The 23,732-nt window shown below is 35.8% G+C and overlaps 2 protein-coding genes across 3 annotated transcripts; one reads left to right on the top strand and one right to left on the bottom strand.

Annotated features, from left to right (window-relative positions):
- The first annotated feature begins 604 nt into the window (after nt 1–604).
- cnih1 (cornichon family AMPA receptor auxiliary protein 1) lies at nt 605–11,068 on the top strand. Of its 2 annotated transcripts, XM_035955601.2 has the most exons (6): nt 605–768; nt 4,299–4,367; nt 4,644–4,691; nt 6,855–6,967; nt 7,055–7,198; nt 9,711–11,068. In XM_035955601.2, exons 1-6 carry the CDS (start codon nt 688–690, stop codon nt 9,736–9,738), a joined length of 483 nt encoding a protein of 160 aa, XP_035811494.1. In that variant the 5' UTR covers nt 605–687; the 3' UTR covers nt 9,739–11,068. The 2 variants fall into 2 exon arrangements, with proteins under 2 accessions (XP_035811494.1, XP_023142388.1); XM_023286620.3 differs by lacking the exon at nt 4,644–4,691 and having other exon boundaries at nt 607–768.
- Nucleotides 11,069–13,095: 2,027 nt separating this feature from the next.
- Nucleotides 13,096–22,970, bottom strand: cdkn3 (cyclin-dependent kinase inhibitor 3). Its single transcript, XM_023286659.3, has 8 exons — nt 22,902–22,970; nt 20,426–20,531; nt 20,214–20,269; nt 20,063–20,107; nt 17,484–17,706; nt 15,164–15,195; nt 14,965–15,068; nt 13,096–13,356 (listed from the first exon to the last, which is right to left on the bottom strand). Exons 2-8 carry the CDS (start codon nt 20,518–20,520, stop codon nt 13,267–13,269), a joined length of 645 nt encoding a protein of 214 aa, XP_023142427.2. The 5' UTR covers nt 20,521–20,531; nt 22,902–22,970; the 3' UTR covers nt 13,096–13,266.
- Nucleotides 22,971–23,732: the final 762 nt, after the last annotated feature.

Below are 23,732 nucleotides of genomic sequence, written 5' to 3'. Positions count from 1 at the left end.
TGTCTACTGATAACTAGACTTACACTGTCAGCTTGATGTTAGCCAGAAAGATGGAACTCCGACCTGTTCTTGAAAGAGCTCAAGTTTTACTTTTTGTATTCTTATACAATACGTGATGTTGTATAAAATGAATACCTGCAAAACACTTGATAAATTTAGAAAAAAAATAGGTAAATAAGATATATTTGTTTTGACAAATGTATTACAGGATAACATTTTTTAAAGTGTAAAATAGTGCATTCTTTATTGTATATAAATCGTTTTCAGAAACCTGATGTTATACTCAAGAATTTTCTGCTCAGAGGCATCACTCACTTTAATCAGTTGCTTTTACACTATTATAGTCTCTACATAAGATAACTCTACAAACCCCATAACTATCACCATTGTCTAACTCTTCATAAACATAACTTACTTAACTGTGACAGTGTTGTCAAATCTACAAATGTCTGTCTCATTGATGAAATTTTACTTGATGTGGCAGAGTTTGGAGGAAAACAACACTAAGACTGAGAACACACACTAACAGGAATCCAGAAGATGGCAGTAATGCTACTATAAGGACACCAGCTCGCTAAACACTCACTGAAGAAGAAGACCCACCGACAAATCTCAAATCGGTTGGGGAGCTGCCTGCATCATCCGCCGACCGGAGCCAGGAACCGACGAGCAGAACCGGAGGAAAAAATGGCGTTCACATTCGCGGCCTTCTGCTACATGCTCGCTCTGCTGCTAACGGCGGCGCTTATCTTCTTCGCTATCTGGCATGTAAGTAAACACGGACACGGACCGCTGGCCCGGCGCTCAGAAACGGGGGATGAAGTAGCGAAAGTTGCCGACAGCGAACACCGGAGCTAGGCCGGTCGGGGATCACCCAGGTTGTTTTCCGTTAGTTCGCCGTGGATCCAGTAACGGCCGGCTAGTCCGTTTCTATGCTAGCTCCATAGAAACAAAGCCATAGAAACGGCCGCGCGCAGCGAACCCGCCCGTTATAGAATGAATCGCACACACCCTGATGCTAGCTAGCTGAAAAAGTTAGCCTTGTAAACAACCACATAAACACACTTTGCGTTCACATATCATCTTGACACAGTCTTTCCCATCTTGTACATTTAATTGTGCACCACACGAATACAACAAACGTCTATTAACTTAAGCTTGTCAAACTAACATCCAGCGTTGCGCTAGTAGCTAGTTAGCAGGCTAGTTAGCAGGCTGAGCTAACTTATCTGTACCTCCAGTGCTGGAAGAACTGATTCTGCTGTCATGTGTTTCCTGTCATGTCACAGTTATTATGCAACACTGGTCATTTTAATGCGAAAAAGTCAACTTTAGCTTAAGGGTTTTGTCGATGTTTGATAATGGTTGTAACTCGTTTACAACTAATTAATGACATAACATGGTTAAAACACAGGCGTTGGTAGGATCTTGACACATTGGTGAGTACAGCACAGAGATCTTTATACTTTAAACTGATAATAGCACTGTTTTTAAAATTATTTCTGAGTAAAATGTACACAAAACTACTCGAGGTAAAGTCAGGTCATGCCACTTTATTACTGTACTCCACATTAACATCCCAGTGAGTTACAAAGCTATACTCATATGTAAAGTTGTGTCTTGGAAATACTTGTTTTCTTAAGTTAATTTGGGTGACCAGGAGGGGAACAGATGGGGGGAAAATTCACCTATAACACTGTATTCAACTGCTCCACAATACCAAATAAATAACTACCAATAATCAGCACGAATCTGCTGTTTGTGTAGCTGAGAAAACCCTAAAATAGTGCAAACGTTTGTACAAATACAGCAACTTATACAACTTAAATGTGTTTTAATTGTTGACTACCTGTTGTCGTAATTGATTAGTTACTTTAATGATTAGAGGTCATATTCTATTTGTAGTTATTTATGTGTATATCTGTAATAAAACACGTGACATGACAGAAAAATATTCTGACTTTAGTAAACAGATCAGATGTTTATTAACAGTACAATACTACTTTAATGCTTTTCATACATATTCATTATCATTTTAAAATGTTTTACACCTGATCAGTGTCAGAGTGCCATTAGTTTTTTTTTTTTTTTTTTTTGTTTTTTTATATAAATTATGGTTTATATTTAGAAAAACACTACTAAATGTACTAAATTGTATAACTTATGAAGATAAACAGCAGTGATCTCTGAGCAAAATGCTGAAACTATTCTCTGGTTCTTCTGGTGTTTTTGACACTTTGTTGGACAAGGCAGATCATTTCAAAACTTTACCTTTGATTTTGCAGAAGTCAAAGTCAGATTTATTTATGAAGCAAATAACAGCCAGCCATAAAACACAATGACTCGGAGATAAATGGGAGTGAGAGGAGACAATAAAATAATATGAATATGAGGTTATGATGCAATAAAAGATGGAGTCAGTGTGTCGAGTTCTGCTTGAATCGAATACTAATGAAAAGAGGTGGTGTACAACTGAAAGTTTTCACCTGTGCTTTTAACATTTGCTTTTAACATTTGCCGACTAAATTACTATTCGGTTCACTGGAAAAAATACATACTATGATTATAACTTGTTAATAAGTACATAAGAATTAATGACATGACATGGGGTAAAACACGAGGAGTATCATTGGTGATAAACAACAGTAATTCCAGGCTAAAATACAGAAGCAGTATGTGATTAATATGAATTAGTCATTCCTGAAAATGAACCGAAAGCAATCTGAATAATAACACAGAACAGTCTCCCTTTCCAGCCTCTTAGATGTGGGAATTTGCAGATTTTCCCAAAGTGTTTGTTATTGTAAACAGAATATTTAGATTTTTTTTCCGCAGTTTGTTGGGCAAAACACATCATTTTAAGGCATTACCTTTTGATTTTGTAAACCACCAGTCTTCTTAAGTTTTCCAGACTACATTAGTGTTTGGTTATCCTGAAAAAAAAATCTAATTTAAAAGAGCAGACAATGACAGTAACTCATTTACAAGTACACAGGGATTAATGATATGACATGGAAACATAACGCAAAACATATGAGAAATATCGTCACTGTAACTTACTATCTCTGTGTAAAATGCTGAAACAGTGCCGGATTAATATTAATTTGTTACCATAACTATTAATCTCTGAGGATTTGCTGCTGTTCCCTGGTCATGTCATTATAAATAGAATATTGTTGGACACAATAGAACAGGGGTGTCAAAAATGCGGCCTGCAGGCCAAAACAGCCCACCAGAGGGTCCAATCCGGCCTGCGGGGCAACTTTGCAGAATGTAAAGATTACTGAGAAGACATTAACTGCAAATTGTAAATTTAAAATAATTTCTAGACCATGACAAGCTGTTTTGATCATAAAGTAAAATACTATATTGCTCATTGTTCTTTTGTCATTTTGTGTCTCATTTTTGTAATATTTTGTCTTGTTCTTGTTGGTTTTTTGTCTGACTTTTGTCGTTTGTCTCATGTTTTTGTCATTTTCTTTCTCGGTTTGTGTTTCCTTTTTGTCTCGGTTGTGTTTTTTGTCTTATTTTTCTCATTTTGTGTTTTGCTTTATTCATTGTTTTGTGTCTTGTTTTTGACGTTTTGTGTTTTTGTCTCGTTTGTGTTGCTTGTCTATTTTTTGTTGTTTTTTGTCTTTTTTGTCATTTTTTCTCATTTGTGTCATTTGTGTAATTATTTGTCTTGTTTTTGTCCATTTTTTGTCGCTTTGTAACTTTTTTAATCAAATTTTTTGTCTCATTTTGTTTGTCATTTGTCTCATTTTTTGTCATTTTGTTCCTCGCTTTTGTCGTTCTGTGTCTCATTTTTGCAATATTTTGTCTTGTTTTTACAGTTTTTTTGTCTTTTTTTGTCTGAATTAAAATACTATATCATTCAGTTCCAGATGTGACTAAACGTTTTGTGCCCTTTTGTAGATAAACTGTGATCTGTAAGTTGTAGTGTGTGTATATGATAAACAAAGGCATAATGTTGTTGAAGTTGAATTTATTTATCTTAAGAAGTTTCAGGTTGTTCATAGTGTTTTGTAAAAAGATAATTCCTTAAATGTGAATATTTTCAGAATGTACATTTTGTCACTAAAACAAAGGAACATTTTGGAAAATTTTGACACCCCTGCACTAGTACATATGATGCCATCACCTTGGATTTTGAAAACATTTGCATTTTTCACCTGTTTTCTTAACATTTATAGACTAAATTAGTATTTAACTGGTAAAAAAAAAAAAAAGCAGACTGATAGATGGAATGTGAGTTTCTCTCTGTGCGTTTTTACATTGCGATCATCTTGTTCCTCCAGATAATAGCATTTGATGAGCTGAAGACTGATTACAAGAACCCTATAGATCAGTGTAACACTTTAAATCCGGTAAGTAAAATCCATCGCACCTCTCACACCTTCCTTGCCTCCATGACCGCATGCGGATTTGCTCTGTTGAAAGATGTTTTCTTTATTTTTAGTCTTAACTTTATCTGCCTCTGTGTCTTTTTCTATCATCTTTCTGCACTGTTATGCTAAATAACCTGCCTGTTATTCAGTGATCTTGTCAGCTGTCAATCTCTAACGCTTTGTTTTTCCTAATCTGCCTTTTTTTTCCTTTTTTTTTTTTTTTACACTTTTTTTTCTTTATTTTACGGCAAAAAGACAGTTGAAAAGGTCAAAAAGATTAAAAGAGTCAAAATTGCATTAAAGGTTTGTACCAATCTTTAAAATGCCCGCTCAGTTCAACTCAGTCTGCAGTCTTGTCATTTTGCACGGGGAAGTGTTTGCAAACGTCTTTTCAGTTAACTAATCTCAGAGTTAAGGCCAGAGTACAGCTCGGGATTACACAACTTGCCACCTGTGCCTCAAGTTACACTGTTGCTCTTAAATTTTACGTTTAAATTTTTCTTTTTTGTAAGCATTTTGATGTGAATTTTTAAGAATATTGCAGCTTTTAGAATGTAAACATTTGCTAAAACTTTGCATTTTGCTTTCTTTCCTATTGAACTGCATGTTTTAAGCTTTGTTAAACATGTTTTTTTTGTTTTTTTTTTAGAATATGAAGCAGTGGAATGTTCTTTTGGATGGTTTATCAGTCGTTTTTTGATAATTGATAAAGTCTAGCTGTTAACTGAAAAGACTTGCAAATGCTCAAAACATGCATGATATATTACAACCTACCCTTTGTTTGCATAAAGTGCTACAGTTACTGGTGCAATAAATTCCCAGTAAACTCAGAAAGTCAGATATTTGGTCTTGAGTTTGAGGCGAAACTAAAATCCTGACAAAGCTTTTCATGGCGTTAATCACAGAAAGACAGATTATTGGTAATTGGATTTTGTAGAAAATACTTTAAGCTGTGGATCGTGGTGATGTTTGATTGGTGTCTGAGGAAATTTATTTTATTCTCCAAATACTTTTTTCTTTTTTTCCTAGTCTTTAATGCATAGTATTTTTCTATAAGGTGGAGGCTGCAGTTTGAGTCAGCAATTAGCAGATTTAAGCTGCTGCATATGAGCTCAGTTTTGGCTCGAACCTGCATCACCTGTGGTTCAGAACAGATGGCTGCAGAATCCCAACACTCTCCAGCTCAGCAATATTTGGGGCCACTGATTGGTCAGTGATTTCACTCATAGGAAGAGTTATTTTAGCGGAAAAAAGTGCAGATTTCTTGATTTCTAACCCACAAAGCGCTCCACAGTTAGGCGGATCTTTTTTTGCGTGTGGGCCGCTCAGCTCAGTCGGCACAACTTTTTTTACTGCCGCGTTTTCTATTTGGCAGCACAGTGCAGGATTTCAGCACATTATAGCCCCTCTCCTCCTCCACCTTTCCTCCTCCTTCCTGCACCTTCCTCCCCCCTTACAAGCCCCTCACCTTTTCCCATCTGTGGGCCGTCGGTCGCCCTGCCGCCCTCTGCTCTTTTTTGAATGCATGGCTTCCATGTGGTGCCTCCATCTGCCCCCTCTGAACCTCCCGCACCAGACCGAACTCCGCAAACCCTCGAGGCAGGCTGCTGCTGCTGCATCAACACTGCTCGTGCTCACAGCATGGTCCTTTTCTCCGGTGTGTCGTCCAGTACGTTTGATCAATCTGTAGGCTCGCCCTCACTGCAAAAAAAAACATGTTGAGATACGTAAATATTTTATATATTAGCTTTTTAAGGGTTCACTCTTTTACTCGTGGTCAGATAATGCTTAATAATGCATGGGAAATGAGCCGTTTTCTATCCACTTGCAACAGGAGATTTCTAAATTCTACAATCAGCTCATGTAATTTACCACAATTATGAGCAGGTGAAGGCAATGCATCGTTTGGTTGCATCTGTTCAGCCATATTGTTTGCATTTTAGTGTCCAAAATCACCTAATTTGTCACCCTGCTTCTTGTGTTACAAATAACATGAGTAGTGCACAATAAAGCTCTGTTCATGTAATTTACCTACAAAACAGGAGCTCACCGTTGCTTATTTTGCACTTTTAATATAGTAAAATAACTGAATGTGAAGCTGGACCTGCACAGTTTAGCCTCATTATTTTGTATTTCACTCCCTTCTTGGACTCTCTGGAGTTTGACTGCAATTTTTAGAGATCCAGCTCTTTAAATAGCTCAGCTTCCTCTTTGTTAAAAAGGACTCGATGCCTTTGAGGAGCTGAAACTTCAGTCTGTTCCGTCCTCTGACCGCTCTGCTTTAGCTTCTTCCAAGTCGCTGCATTTGTTCCACCACACTTTGTACTTTATTATATCTGTGTGGACGTTTAAACGGTTTGTCAGCATATAAGTGTCGCTAAGTCAAAGAAAGCAGATGAGAACAGGGGAATAAACCACTAACTGTATGTGGATTTTGACGTTTTCTTTACCTTTGGCTCGTTCCAGCTGGTTCTCCCAGAGTATCTCATCCATTTCTTCTTCTGCGTGATGTTCTTCTGTGCGGCCGAGTGGCTCACGCTGTGTCTCAACTTACCGCTGCTGGCTTATCACGTCTGGAGGTACGTAATATCAAACTTTGTCAACCTGATAAACTATTAAACTCCTATCGGCTCTCTAGAACCTGCTCTTCTTGCGTTCGGCTGCAGGTATATGAGCAGACCCGTGATGAGCTGTCCAGGACTCTACGACCCGACGACCATCATGAATGCCGACATCCTGGCGTACTGTCAAAAAGAAGGCTGGTGCAAATTGGCTTTCTACCTCCTGTCCTTCTTCTACTATCTCTACGGGTACGCTTTTCATTTTCTAACTCCGTTATCTGCTTGAACTGTATTTTTTTCATGTGTAATCTCAGTGATTTTCAGTAACTTTAACCTGTGTAAATATTTGTAAAAGAATAATGGAAATATCTTGATCCTGTATTTGTTACTCTGTCAAGGAACGCGGCGGAGTTATGTGACAATCAGCGTACGTTTGTCTGTCTGTCTGTCTGTCTGTCTGTCTGTCTGTCTGTCTGTCTGTCTGTCTGTCTGTGCGCAACATTACTCAAAAACAAACTACCGGAATTGGATGAACTTTTCAGTTAAGGTCAGAAATGACACAAGGATCAAGTGATTAGATTTTGGCAGTGATGCAGCTTATAGTCTGGATCCATGGATTTGTTAAAGATTTCTGGATCACTGCGAGACTGTAACTATGACAACAAATGAACACTACGTTCAGCTGCCAGCTGATGATCACATGATTGTAATCCTACTACAAATTGACCGTTGCAGACTTATCGGGACTTATTCTTTGAAAATGATACAAGAAACAGTTGATTAAATTGTGGGGGTGTTTCCGAGCCCCATCAGTTCCCGACGCCTGCTACATATTTAGGTCACGTGATTCGGAATCCGTACATAACATACACATGCACAACACGCCTGTGCTCAGCGCAAGGTAGTTTTTTTTAGAAAAGATTTCATCCATCGGAAATGATACCACAACTGAGCAGCCTTGGCGGAGTACTGCGATCTCCAAGTGCTTTTCTCAACATTTTGGGTTGTACAAAAGATGAATCCCAACATTTCTGATCGTAACAGGTTAGCTTAGCATGAACACTAAAAGCAAGGTAAAAAAGTAGCCTGTGTCTGTCCAAAACTTTTAAAAAATCTTCCTACCAGACTATATCTTCTTTTTCATTAAATCTGTACAAAAACAAAAAGCATAAAACAACAAGTTCTGGTTTGGCAGGGAGTAATGTGCAGGATTTAATGTCTGATAAGCAGTTTTTTTTCCCTAAACACTTCCTGGACCTCAGTGGAAAATGTCATGAGGTGAAGGAAAGACATGAAGGTGAAATAGTGAGTAAAAGACAATCGCAGTGCTAAGAGAATGCGACTGCAGCTTCACTAAACTAAGATCCTGTTGATGTGGGTCTGCTGTGGAGGTTGTGTTGTTTTGAATGTTGCTGCAGGGAACTATGAGTCGGCATGACCTTCTCTTCTTTCCCTTCACAAAGGACAGACCAGTGTATTGTCTACTAAAGGAGACAAAAAGGAAGCACCTTTCTTTAGCATTCAGTAGCTACATTATAAACCACATACTTTTCTTTTTGCTTTAATTATGCACTAGAGCTGCCCCCACAAAGTACATACCGTTTCATGCAGTATACATAGAATTGCATCATTGTACTTTGTCATAATAGTGCGCCTTAAGCTTTGTCTGTGGTGGTCTGTGATGTGAAACGAGCTGCTATGTTTTAACATGCAAATTTGACATACTAAATCATTTTTCAGGTGTACTGTATGGTATGGATATTAGAGAATTCAACCAGCTCCTGTCACGGCTGCCATTTAAATATTTCAGGATTATTTCACTCAGTTAGCAGCTTTCCTAGGGGAAAAAGACTGTTCAAGCACACCTGTGACATTTAAGCTGATTGCAGGCAATTGCTCCTGGTGAATCATCTATTATTTTTTTTTTTTTGCACTGCGAATGTCTTAAAGAAATGACATACAACTCATTAATTAGTGAGTTTTAAAAGGTGCTAACAGGTGGATTTTGCTACCATTGGACAAGCTAGCTAGCTATTTCCCCGTTTTCAGTCTTTGCGCTAAGCTAACCACTTCCTGACTGTAGCTTTACATTTAACCTGTTTTCACAAAATTGGTTGACTATGGCTGTACAGTTAATCAAATATTAATTAAAATCACAGCTTCCCACAGTTAAATGAGTTTTTAAAGGCAGCCAATTTAAATGTAAAATCCTCAACTTCAGTAAATCTGGTACTGAAATGCCTCATTTTACTCTCATCATAGTGATTTTGGGGGATTAGAAGCTTCTATGTGCACAACAAACAGCTAGTTTCTATGGTAGCCTGCATATGAGTTTTTTAGGGACAATCTGTAGATTGTAGTGTCTATAGATGAGCAGGTTCAGGTACAGTTTGATTTATATTTTGTTTATCGGAGAACTACTAAATAGAAATAAAAATCTAAAGTAAGTAGTACTCAAATCATCTCACTTGCTGAAAAAATGCTCATCTTTGACACTACAATTTACAAATGTTCCCTCAATGCATCACATGCCGGCTACAGTAGAAGCTACCTCGGAAGAACCTTAATTTAAGTCTTATTTTGGTGCAAATATTTCTATATTACTAGGAATGTAGCACAACCTGGACTTTAAATCAATGTTTTTTCTATTTAAATTGATCAAAATAATCATAATTACTTTGTAAAACGCTGCAAAACCCACCCTCTAATGTGTTCAAGTAATGCAGTATTTAATCTGTGGTTTATTTGCTCTTCCTGACAGGATGATCTACGTTCTGGTGAGCTCTTAAGACGGGACGACGAAGGATAAAAGGACCTGCATGTACAGTCGACGACCAGACACTATGATCTTAGTGCTGGAACACTGGACCTGCTGGAGAACCACCGTTCAGCAACACAAGACGCCATCTTAAAGTGGACGAACTCTCGACCCCCCCAACAACAACAACAGCGCAGAGTGTCATTTCAGAAACATTTAGCCCGTTTTAAGAGAATATCTCGGTCGCAGCGTTCCTCTCTTAGCACTATAGTTAAAGATTTTATGGAAAATATGGACAAAACCTGAATGGACAAGTTTATTTTTTCCTCTTTTTTTTTTTTTTTTTTTTTAAATTTTCGACGGTGTGGTGATTTTTTTTTTTTGGTTTTTTTTCCTGACGCTCGGGATTGAAATTATTTTTTCTTCATCAACTTTTGAGTGTTTACAGGTTAGGTAGACATCTTCAGGTTTGCATTTATCTGTGAGAATCTGAGCTGCGTTAGAGTTTTTTGTTTTGTTTTTTTTTCTTCCTGTGAAATTAGATTCTGGGCTTCGACGGCTAATTTATACCTGCCACGTGATTCATTACTTTAAATAGCTAAAAGTGCAAACCAGACTTCTGTTCTTGACGCGTTTAAAGGGAACAGCGAGGCCTGAAGTGCATGGGCTATTATCACTGAGTGTTGCACAAGGACAATCATAGTCTGGTTGTTCACAACATCAAACTATCTGATGTGTCGTTTCCATACTTCCAACTTGTAATCCCTTGTTGAACTCTTGGCAATATCTGTTTTCTTGAGTGTGAATCCAGAGTAGAGCACCATGTGTACGTGACCTGTATTTCTGTAGAATTGCCCTTTGCAGCTACAAATAAACTTCCACAAAAAAAAAAGGTAAACTCAACAGTACAATGTGTTCAGCATTAGGAGGCGACAGTACTTTTGCTTTTCTCTGCTTTCTGCGTTTCATAGCTGATGTGCCACACTGTTGAATGGACCTTTTTTTTTAATAAACTTGTGTTTTTGTTCAGTTTCACCACCAAATATTCCACGTTTGTTAGGAAATCCACTGTTTTATTTATTGTGCGTTTTTAATTTTTAAAGATTTTTTTTCCATCATGATATCAAGCACTCCTCGTGGTGTCTCCGGAATCGACATTTCTTTCAAGGCCATTGGACGAAATTTTCTCATTAATACTAGAGTATTTATTGCCATTTACAACATGTAAATTTATCAGGGAAAAGGATTATCATTTGTCACATAATAAAGGAAATTTTTATGTATTAGATCCCATCATGTCACATCTAGGAAATGATGACTTATGATTTTTGAGTCTAAATAAAATGATCCCACTCTGTTAATGTGGACTGGAGTGTTAATTTAATGCTGCATTTTTAATTTCCTTGTGAGATGTCTCAAGTTGTTGCACAGATAATGGTGATAAAAACACTAATCTGAATGATGCTGAAGATCATGTTAATGCCTGCAGTTTTGCTTTGTATTAAAATACAGACTGGTGGCAAATTAATGGGAAAACAGTGAGGACATTTTGCAGGCATAGTTTGTCCTTGCAGAGGAAAAAGTCCTTGCAAATCAACACAAAGTTGTTCTGAATGATCACTTTTATCATTGGATGAAATATTTCCATCCTTAAGAAAGTTGTCTTTTCTTCTGGGCATGAATGACGGTTTGATCAAAGTAAAAATCATATGCACATTACGACCAAACTGAACAACTCACCAATGTGTTAGACAGCGCTTTGCACAATCTTTAAAACAAAATAATGGAATATCTTCAGGAAAAATGGTGTTTGTTCCTCCAGTAGAGTTCCAAAAACTTGAAAAATCTATGCAAAAAGTGCATTACAGCTGCACACTAGGGCTCAAAATCTTTACTGTTTGTTGGTTTTCCTTTAATTTGTCACCTGTTTTTACCTTTAACTGGTAGATGGGGCTTCAATAAAATGTAGTTCGGACATTTGTGGCTCCCAGAGGTTAAACTGTAGTAAGTTTTCTCCTCAGAATTTATTTTGTAAAAGTACTTCTTATGATTTTTGAAGAAAATACAACATTCTTATCAGCTTCAGATATACTTAGTCCTTTGTGCCAAGGAGCAAATTTAGCAAAAACCAAGATGGTAAATGTTACACCTGCCCAACATAAGCAAGGTAGCCAGTGGTGGAAGAACCGTTACTTTACTGTAAAATACTTTACGGTATTTTAAAAGACTGTTATATCAGCCATTGTGTAACTGAAGCCGTCAGGTAAATGTAGTGGAGGAGAAAGTACAATATTAAGCTCTGAAATGTAGTATAAAGGAGCATAAAATGGAAATACTCATGTACAAGCACCTCAGAATTGTACTTGAGCATAGTACTTGAGTAAAAGTATTTACTTTCCATCACTGATTTTAGGACACTGGTTGTGCTGAAGTACAGCTTCAAAGAGCCATTCACACGACTGTTATTTATCATTAATGCACAAGTCTTTATCGCACAGAAAAAACTGTCAGCGCCACAAACTGAAAAAAAACGACACAAATCACAACTCGTCTGACTGAGCTGAACATAAACAAGAAATTCTATTATTTTAACATCTTTTTTGTTGATGTTTAAGTCTCTGCATCAGAGTAAAACCACAATCATAATCAAAACTGAAAATAAAATACAGAATAGTAATTTTTTAAACATTTCAGCACAAATGTATTCAATTTTCAGGATGTGAAAATCACTAAAAAAGAACAGATGAGGCATATTAGTCCTCAAGATTCTTTTTTGAAAATGTTTGTTTTAAAGTCCAAGTTAAGAATTTACAACAGCAATACTTACATTTAATTGTTGATTATTTTCTCAATAAGGGATTTGTTGTTTGGTTTTTGTCACAAAATGGTGAAAAAACGTATTTCCAAAACCCAGAATGACAAATGGCTTTAGTTCACAACTCAAAAGATAATCAGTTTACACAAAGGAGAAAATAAACCAGAAAACATTAAAATTTAAAAAACTCTAATCACAGAACTTAGATTTTTTCTTTAAAAAAAAAAAAAATTGGCGATTAATCAATTACGAAAATAGTTGGCAAAATATTCAATAGTTTAAATCAATTAATTACTGCAGCTTGAATTCCACGCCGTCCAAAAGACAGGCTTGATAGATTTTGCATATTTAGCAAGAAAAGTGCAGCTCCTTCGTGAACATATTGTACCTAAAAGGCACCAGAAAAGCTCCTGTTCAGTGAAATCCACCTTTAAAAACAAGGACACGGTTAAAAACAGAATAAACATGCATTAGGTGAACATTTCTAAATAGAACAACACATGATTCATGTGAAAAACCTGCGTTATTTTGTTTGTGAAGCAGCTGCAACAACATGAAAACACAGAAGCAGCGTTTTTCCCAATGATCCTTTTATTTGGTTATAATGAGGAAGAGAAGCAGAAATATATTAGAGTATTCTTTTAAAGTGCAATTCTTACAGAATACAATTACATCACACGTGATCAGAGAAGAATCACCGATGAATGAGCAGATTGGATTCTTCCTTTAGAAGAGCAGCAGCGATCACCGAGACACCGAACGCTCTGAAGCAGCTCCTCTGCTCTCCTGGTAGGACGAGTACCGCTCCCGAAACTCGTGAAGGAAGTTGTATTGCTACGGAAACGGAAAAACATGTTCAGCAGGAAATCTTTGAGGACAAGGAGTCGTCAAATATTGAAAACAAGATGCATCGTACTTTGGATTTTGCGTGTTTCAGCGCAACAATTGTATATACAGAAACACCACGTGCACATTTCCTAAAAAAAACTCAAAGAAAAATGACCATTTCTCAGTGAGAGATGTAAAAAAAAAAATTAAAATAAAAATCAGAAAATATAAAATTATAATATTTTTTTAGATTCAAGAATTTAAAGGTTTTGCGACAAAAAAAATAAACTGCCACACACAAAATATGTGCAATAAAATGAAACAAGGCTGGAAAATTTCTTTTAAACATAAGAATTTTAGGGCTGCATCTATTGATTACTGTCTTTATCAATTATCTATCATTATTTCTATTGACTGATTATTTGTTTTATTTATCAAATGTTAAAAGTAAGTGAAAAATACACAATTTCTCAAGGAGCTCAAGTTTTTGTTTTTTTTTTTGTCCAACAAACTAAAACTAAAATAAATGACAACTAAATAAAACTGAGAAAATTAAGTTTGAGGCATTAACCAGAGTGTTTTTGTGATAAATAACCTGAAGAACTGATCAGTTTTGTAAACTATTGATTACTCTTAATTTCTTCAATTTGTTTTTAAATATAAAATGCCCCATTTATTCCTAATGGCTGTATTATTTTACTCTTATTGAATTCTCGGTACATTTTTTTTTGTTTGTTTGTTTTTTTAACGTTTTGGCTTCTTCTTGTGCCAAGAAGTGCAGATTTTTTAAATTTTGTTTTTTATATTTTACAAAGTCTGGTTAGAGCAAAAAGTATTCAAATGGGATCTGTAGAATAAAATGATTTTTGATGAAATATTACGTTTTTAAGCTTAGGTTTTGTTAAGTTTTCTGATTAACAAATGAGTAGATGGAGGACCATTAGAAAGTTAAAACTGATGATTCTTTATGTTTTTACAGTGTCTGACTCTGATAAATGGTGTCATTGTAGCACTTTTTGTCTTTCAAATCTTTCGACAGGTTTCGGGATTCAGAGGATTAAGAAAACAATCAGAAATCAATAAAATGCACCTTTCAGAAACACCCATAAGTGCAATATCACGGTATTATTTGTATAACACAATTCATACACAGTGGCAAAGAAATGCATTCAGAAAAAAAATATTTAAAGGTAGACGTACATTAAAATCAAAGAAACAAAACATAAAAGTAGACAATAAGATCATAAAAGCGCATTAAATGACAAGAAAATAGATTGAGTATCTGCAGTTAATCTGGTTTTCAGGCCGGATTTAAAAGAGCCGACAGTTTGAGCAGACCTCAGGTGTTCAGGTAGTTTGTTCCACAGGTGAGGAGAATAATAGCTGAATGCTGCTTCACTATTTTTTTTATTCTGAGGGCTCTGGATATCTATTAGAATTACAATGCTACTAAAGTCTCTGCACTTTTATTATGAAAGCAGTACTGAAATAAAATGAAACCAACAGCAGCAGTTTATAAAGGCAGAAAAAAGTGATGTGATTTTACATTAATGGGATTAAACGTGTAAAAACAGCTCAATGATTCCTTAAAATTCTTAAAAAGCAACGTCTCACCTTCACAGTTTGTATCGCTCCTCCTCCTCGGTGCTCCCTGAGGATCTCGATGGCTTTATTGGGCGTCATTGCTAAGGAGAGTTGAAGCAGCAAACAGGCGGCGACTGAACAGAAAACACGACACAAAAACCACATTTTACACATCAAATGTCGTATTTCCAAACACTGATATCAGATAATAGTGTGAGGATTTTCTTACTTAAAGCGGAGCGTCCCAGGCCTCCATAGCAGCTGAGGGAGGAGACAAAAAAAGTGCAAAATCCCATCAAATGCACGGCTACGGAGCAAACTGTTGTGTAATGAGGTGTCCCGAGGATAGCTGGAAATAGATGCTTTGTGGTGAGAAGCCATCTGCTGCTTCAGGATACCGAGGCTTAAAAATACCTCGGATATTAAGGCACACAAAAGGCTGCACCCGACTCTATTTTCAACCTTTACAGGACCAAGTTTGCATGCTGTGGTCGCAGCAGCAGCCTCCAGATTTACATTGTAGATGTGTTTAGGTGAGTGGAGTGCAGCTGGTTTCCTCCTGTTGCCTGGTGAAGCAGCTTTATCAGCTCTCTGGGGCATGAAAGAGCCTCAGGAGCCTTTTAACAGCAGCAGTAAAAGCTTTGCCGACTTCAAACGTCCTCGTTTTACTGAGCGACACACGAACCTTTAGTTTACCGTCTTTATCTGCACATTATTTAAAAGAAAAACTCAATCGAGAACACATAAAAGCATCTCGTAACATCAAAATGGACTGGAGAATTTCACTCAAACACAAGTTTCACATTAAAACAAGATAGTCTCATGCTATTTTGATGATTTATTACAAGACAGACCTAATTATTTAGGTTTAACGAGAAATCTTCTTTTAATTCAATATTAATAATAATTACACATAATACTTAAATAGCGCTGTTCAGGACACTTTACAAAGTCAGAAAGAACACAAACGATAAAAAAGAAGAAAAGAACAGATAGAAAAGGAGGTTATAAGTTGTAAGCAGTGTTGAAAAAGATTCTTTCCATAATTATGTCAAATTTATTTCCTGATAAAACAACAATTTCTTCTCATAATATGGCACTTCTTCTCATAAAAATAATTAAAAGATGATCATTTAAGAAAATATTCTTTTTATTTCATGTGTCTTCTTCATTTTGTATGAAGCCTCTCAATCAGTTTTTCATCCTTTCAAGGAAAACTGTCTTTAAAATAAGAGATTTTTTCATATTTAGGGCAAAGAAGTAGGTGGTGTATCCTCAGTTATGCAGTTTAATTAGAGTATTTTCAGAAAAAACAAGCATTAATATATGAAAAATCTACATATTTCAGCAGAATCCACGTGTATTTATGGAGAAGTCCAAGAGGATTTGCAAAAAAAGGCAAATTTATTAACTTTCACTGCTTTACTTGACTTGCATACTGTGTCAGAAAACAGATGAGGCATGTTAGTCGTTAGATTCTTTAAAAAAAAAACAAAAAACTTGTTTTTCCATCTACAAATTTTTAAGTGTTTACAACAGCAATGTTCCATATTGGGCTGCAACTAACAATGATTTCAATAGTTTATTTTGTTCTTAATTAAATAAATGATTAGTAGTTTGTTTTTATCAGAAAAAGGTGAAAAATGTCTGTTTCTCAAAGCCCAAGATGACAAATATCTAGTTTTGTCCACAATCCAAAGATATTCAACTTTACTGTCGTAGAAGAGCAAAGAAACTGGACAATATTTAAATTTAATAAAAGGATTTTCTCCTCAAAAAAAGAAAAAATGCTCAAACAGCTTAATGAAAATAGCCGGCGAAATATTTTATACTTTAAAAATATTCAATCGCTGCATCTTAAATTCCACATGTTCTAAAAAAATTATACGATATTAGATTTTTAGAAGAAAGACAGTCTTGATAATTTAGTGACGCTATTAACGTTCAAGCAGAGATGGCAAAATTAAAGCAGCAAAATAAATTATCATTAAATCTAAAAAAAAAAAAAAAACAACTTTTTGAGCAATCAGAAAATAAACTCTTTAATTCAGATAAATTTGATCACTGAAAACCTCGTGAAGTACAGAAGAGGAAATGTGGCCACATATGAGATGTACAACTTCCTTGTACTCGTTTTCAGACATTGTTTCAGGTTTTCAGTCGGTTTGGTTGCATTTTGTTTTATCGTTTTGTGTATTTTATTTTTTTTTTGCTTTTATCAGACTGTGGCATGTCTGGAAGTGCAGCTTCTTAGGTTGATCTATTAAACATTAATATATTGCTCCTACAAAAGATGCCTGTGAACAGATTTTTGCAGGTTATTTTTCTTGAAAACTGGCAGAAAATCCAAGTTTATTGTCTTTCTATGCTTCACTCGGTTTGCATATCAATCTCTGACACCAGTTTGAGATTGTCTGGTGAATAAAAGTCAACCGCACATTTAGTATTTGACTAAATTTAGAAATGCCTAAAACCCTGCAATACAAGTTCTTTATTTCTAACTCTGAAGCAGCTTTTTGTAACTTTAAATTGTGGATGTTTTCACTCACTGGATCACCGTCCTCCGGTTGTTCTCGAGGCTGACCTGCAGCTCCTCCAGGATCCGGCAGCACTGCTCCAGCTCAGGAGCGTCTCCGTCTGCGAAAGGCATGTGGTGGACGGTGAAGCCTCGCTGCTGGTAGACGTCCAGCAGGGAGGGAACCCGGTACTTGTTCAGCTCTCCTCTGGTGCAGAACACAAACACGTCCTGAACGCCCTGGTTCTGGAGCTCCTCTGGTGAAAACAAGGCAAGCAAACAGCTGCAGATTTTAATCTTTTTCTCATTATTTGTTTTCTAGAGTCTAGTTCAAACAGGATTGGAGGCAATATGCTTCATGTACATGTTTAAAACTGCCTCTAGATGTTTAGAATGTTAGAAAGTGACACATTAAAGTGCATTTTATTGTTGCAGTTAACACCTTTATACAGCCAAAATTCAAACATCATTCTACATACAGAATAACCCTGTCAAATACTATTTTCCACATTCAAAGGAATTAGAATTTCTACATTTAAAAAAAAAAAAATAAAAAATCGCCACAATATTAACTGTACTTGGAGTATTATGTGTTTATTTTTAATTTTCCAGCTGATGTCTCTACATTTTTACACTCCACATTTCCCCACTGAGGGAGACTTATCTAGAGCATAAATTGTGGTTGACTGTGGCTATGCAGGGCTGTACAGTGGCTCAGTGGTTCACACTGTCGCCTTGCAGCTAGAAGATCCCCGGTTTGTGTCCCCACCTTCCTGCATGGAGTTTGCATGTTCTCCCTGTGCATGTGTGGGTTTTCTCCTGGTTCTCCAGCTTCCTCCCACAGTCCAAAAATATGCTGAGGTTAACTGATTATTGTAAATTGTCTGTAGATGTGAATGTGTGAGTGTTTGTCTCTATGTGTAGCCCTGTGATAGACTGGTGACCTGTCCATGGTGTCCCCTGCCTTCACCCTAATTCAGCTGGGATAGACTCCAGCTCCCCGCGACCCTAATGACGATTAAACAGTGTATAGATAATGGATGGATGGATGTGGTATGCAGCCCCATACAGTCAAATGTGATGCACCTTTCTATCACAGCAAACAAGCACTAAAGAATTTCAAAACATGACCTGCTGCTGCTGTTCAGGAGATGCTCTGATCAAAATGTGGTCTCTCAGGTCCTTCAACTGCCCCATTTTTCCTGCTTCTAACACGTCAAGTTCATGAACTGACTGTTCACTTGCTGCCTGATACATCTCACCACCCTACAGGTGTCTTTGTAACGAGTTAATCAGCGTTATGCACTTCACCTGTCAGTGGTTTTAATGTTGATCCTTCATTAATCAAACAGTGGGGAAATGTGCAATTTTACAGCAGTAAATTGGAAAGTGCCATAGTGTAGGAAACATCAGTAGAAAATAAAAAATAAACAGAATGATTTTAAAATACTGAGGATTGTATTACTTGTTTTGCAGGAGTCTAAAAGTCTGTGAGAAAGTCCAGGAGGTCTTGAATAAAGTGAAGATAAGAAATATTTTAGAGCTACTCTCCCATGTCAGAACAAAGAGACACTATCCAGAACAGAGAGGACTGACATGTAGCTAAACAACGTGATACAAGAGTATAAATACTGTCATTCCTCCTGTTCAGGGAGCTCCATAACCTGATGTGTGAGATTCTGTTCACTGCCTGAATAAAGAGACGCTGACTTAAAGATCCTCACTTTGAGAGTGTGATTCGTTTTCACATGACAGATTTCCCCTAAGTAGAAAAATACTGATATTACACAGATTCCTGTATGTAGAAAAACTGAAACAGTTTTAATATGTACAAAAAAAAATCCTAAACAGGCTGAATGTGTTGATGTTGCACCACAGTCAAATATATCAGTCTAAAAAATAGAATATTTCCTAGTCAAACAAGTAAAATTAAACTAAATATTAGAGTTATCTATCTTTACCTGAATTAAAGAGTTTATTTTCCAATTGCCAAAAGGCTTTTTTTCAGATTTAATGATAATTTATTTTGCCGTTTCAATTTTGCCATCTCTGTTTGAACTTTAATAGTGTCTCTAAATTGTTAATAAAAAAAAAAAAATCACATCATCTTTTACATCATGTGGAATTAAATCTGCCATTATTGAATATTTTTAAAATATATAAATATTTCACCGGCAATTTTAAATAAGCTGCTTGAGAAAAACTCCTTTGTTAAATTTAAATATTTTCTAATTTCTTTATTCTTCTACGACAGAAAAGTTGAATATCTTTGGGTTGTGGACAAAACAATTTGTTATCTTGGGCTTTTGGAAGCTGACATTTTTCACCATTTTCTTTTAAAGACCCATCAACTAATCATTCATTTAATGAAGAAAACAATAAACAGTTGAAATTGTCAGTACAACATCTTTAAACATGAAGCTATTCAACATAGAAAGATTCACGGAGCTAATTTTACTGCATGGGATTTTCTATAATTACACTCACATGCTGCATTCCCCACGTCTCCTAGCAGAAAGTGTTTCGAGAAATGTCAAATACAGACTAAAATATGTTTTTTTACTCACATCTAGACATTTATTTCGGCCCCAGTAAACATCAAGGTTGTCTTACCAACATCTCTTTGCAGGCTCCTGCAGATATCTTTGTATTTGCAACCTAAAATCAAAAGAAAATCAGGAAAAAAACTTAGACTTCAGATTTTATTTCTAGATTCATAAAAGATATAACAAATAAAGTGTAAATTAATAAACTCTGATTTCACCTGGTAGTGCACATATTCCAAGAAACTGCGAACACTCTACTATGGACAGAGGCAACCTGAAGGCCAACAAAAATAAAATAGAAAAAAAAATGTGTGAATTAACAGAATCATATATGTTTAACAATGCTTGAGTTAAAAAAGATGTGAACTAACAACACAAAACAACACAGTTTTTGTTGGTTTAAGGTCAAACCAAAGCTGCTGAGACTCACCAGGAGATGTGGAAGGGAGTCAGCTGCTCCTCTCCGACCTCCTCGTCTTCAGACGACGAGTCAAACTCACTCGTCTTCATTTCTTCATTTCTCATTTCTCAGACAGCTGAGGAAGGAATCAGGAAAATTAAATTCAGGACTGAAAATTACATTTTTTTTACCATGTTAGCTGCACATCATGTACACTTTCATTGGCGCTGATAATCAAAACTACATGATAAATCTGTTTTGCAAGTTGGGTGCAGTTTATCAGCAAAATCAGTGAACTAATCACCTAAAACATCACATTTAACTTTATTTTTTCCAGGTTTTGTTATTGAAGTGTGCTTGTGAGGCTAAAGGCTGCAATATGTAACAACGCTGACAAAAATAAGTTAGCTGTGATGATGTTGAATTCTCTGCAACTAGAGATTTATATTTGACTGAATACCTAAATTACAGCATACTTTAGAAATGATTGAAAAGATTGAATAGTACAAGTACTATACTTGTAGATTATATTTAAGCACAGAGCAAGTGACCTACAATAAATCCCACTATTTTTACTGTTTTTGATCACTACAGAGATATTGATGTAGCTCTCAGGTAATTCCATTTTGTTTTGTTTACTTCACAAATGGTAGAATAACATACATACATTAAAATATATATATATATATATATATATATATATATATATATATATATATATATATATATATATATATATATATATATATAAAGATAAGATTTATTTATATTGTACAAGCCTGTAATGTTGTAGGCCGTTGGCTGTTTGAGGCTATAGGCCTGAACTGTTAATAACTGGCACACATCTATTTATCTGTCATGTATTAAACCTTTTAAACCTGTTAAAATAAGATGATATTGATAACACGAGCGGCCTACATTTGGCTCCTCTGTGCATCATTCAAGCAGCAAAGAGCACAACAGTTAGAGGGTTTGTCTTTGCAGAGATCTGGTGGTATCCAGTTAACTAATTCAATAAGCCAAGAAAGAAAGCCTTCAGATATAAGAAGCTTTGTAAAAAAGTAAAAAGGATGATGGTAACAAGGTGCAGGTGAGGCTCAGGGAGGTGGAGGAGGAGTTATCTCCTCTTGCTGAAGTTTTTTTTTGCTTTAGCAACACAGACAACAGATTTAATTTGATAATTATTAGTCATTTATTTTGGTTTATTGTGTTATCTGGCATTATGGGGAACTTTTTCCTCTCATCTCATCTGCATCTCCATCAGTCACCCAGATTAGAGTATTAATAATTTATCAAATATAACAATCTCAAGTCCAGCCGGAAGCTAAAACCTGCATCTTGCCTTTACATGTAATTATAGCTCTAAAATTGTCAGAAATAAGACTAATTTAAAGGCTGAGAACCACTGGTACAGGAGCCTGCACTCAGTGTCATGTTAATGAGGAGAATGTACCAAGTATAGGAAGAAAGTGGGATAACCTTACTTTGCAAAGAGCACAGTGTCTCACTTGTTATATTTGTTATATTAAAAATGTGCAACTATTAGGTTAAAATTCCAATATTTGTGGACAGGGTTAAGCAGGCAGAGTGTCATGATGCCAACAATTCTGGTGCAGGTGTGAGCTGGAATTGCTCCATGAAATGTCAGAAAATGGTGAAAAACATCCATCAGTGTTTCCTAAAATCCTAGATATTCAGTTTACTTCATATAAAATAAAGAAACCAGAAAATATTCCAATTTCAGAAGCTCGAATCAGATAATTTTGACTTTTTTTCTTTAAAGAAATTACTCAAACAGAATACTTGATTATCAGAATAGCTGGGGGATTAATTTAATAGCTGCCAATGATGTAAGGTGCAATACTGTGCATATTGTATTCAAACACTGTGTAACCGACCTGCAATAAATCCTACTATTGTTAAAGTTTTGCACAATCTGTCAGAGAAATATTGATGTAACTCTCAGATACTTGCATTTTTTTTGTTTTCTTCACAAAAATGTGGTGTAATGTAAATGTTTGATATAAAATTAGTCCTGCACAGCATAAGTCAAAAACAAGACTTAATTATATCATATAGGCTGCATATATATGATTTTGGACCATGTGAGCTAAAACATGCTAAAACAGCATCATGGAAAAGGTCCTTTAACTAAGCTAAGGTGACAGTAAGACGAGTAGCTACAGGCTAAACATGAACCTGCTAACTACAAATTAAAACTATAATAGTCTTGTCGTTTCTTCTATATTTAAAAGAGTATTAAATTTCCCATAACAAGACGTTATTATCTGAAATAGCATAAACGTTAAATGCCAGAACTCACGAGACTGTTCCTGAATGTTGCTAACGTTAGCTGTGCAGCTTGTAGGCCAAAACAAAGCAAAACGGAGAAGAATTAAACCAAACCTTTACCTAAATGTTATCAGAAGAAGATAACAAGCCTTTTATGTATACATATATGTGGCTAAATATCAAGAATCTGTGCGTATTAGTCATTATTTCTCACCAGCTTCGCTCTGCTCCGCTCGTCTGTTTTGACAGCTCCGTCAGCAGCTGCTGCAATTTGAAAAGTCCGTGACGCCAGCAGCCAATCAAATTGAAGAACGGAACCTCAGCCACGCCCCTTGCAAAACAACCCAGCCGTGAAAGCGCTCGATTTAGAGAGCAGAGATATCAAGGGGGGCGGAGTTAAGGTGGTGACCTTTAATAACGTCCCTAAAACTTTAACAAATGCAACAAATGAGAACTAGCTCTCTATTTTCTGAAGCTTGACGATAAAAACGTTGTATTTAATTACTTGCAACATATTAAAATTAGCAGATAAAATGTGAACCGTTAGGAGCCGGTTCTAAATTCAAACAACAGTAGTATTAAAGTTATTTAAAGTGTATACCAACACTATATAATCTACTATATACGTGTATGTGTATTTTATTGATTATTCATATTTTTAAGCTACCTATATTTTCATTATCTATTATAAGATGCATGACTGAATAGCTTTAATTTCATTATATCACAATCAGATGGTCTAAGGTATTGCAGTATATATAGAATAGAAATAAAATACTGGAAAAATTCTGTAATATAATGTCATCTCTCCCTAAAATGATTGTTATTCATCTTATACTACTACTTTATTTACCATCCGGGCAATTAATTTGTTTTCTTACATTTCATCCAATTTATCTTTCAATTTATAGCAAAACATTATAAAAGATCGTTTGTTTATTATCCATATTGGGAAAAAAGAACTTCTTTATGAGCAACATTTAGATGATATGTAAACAAAAAGGCAACACAAAGATAAAGACGTGTGTCATAAAGTTGAAGCAAA

The sequence above is a fragment of the Amphiprion ocellaris genome, chromosome 20 (assembly GCF_022539595.1).
Source record: "Amphiprion ocellaris isolate individual 3 ecotype Okinawa chromosome 20, ASM2253959v1, whole genome shotgun sequence".
NCBI lineage: Eukaryota > Metazoa > Chordata > Actinopteri > Pomacentridae > Amphiprion > Amphiprion ocellaris.
This window is presented reverse-complemented; position numbering and strand designations above follow the sequence as displayed.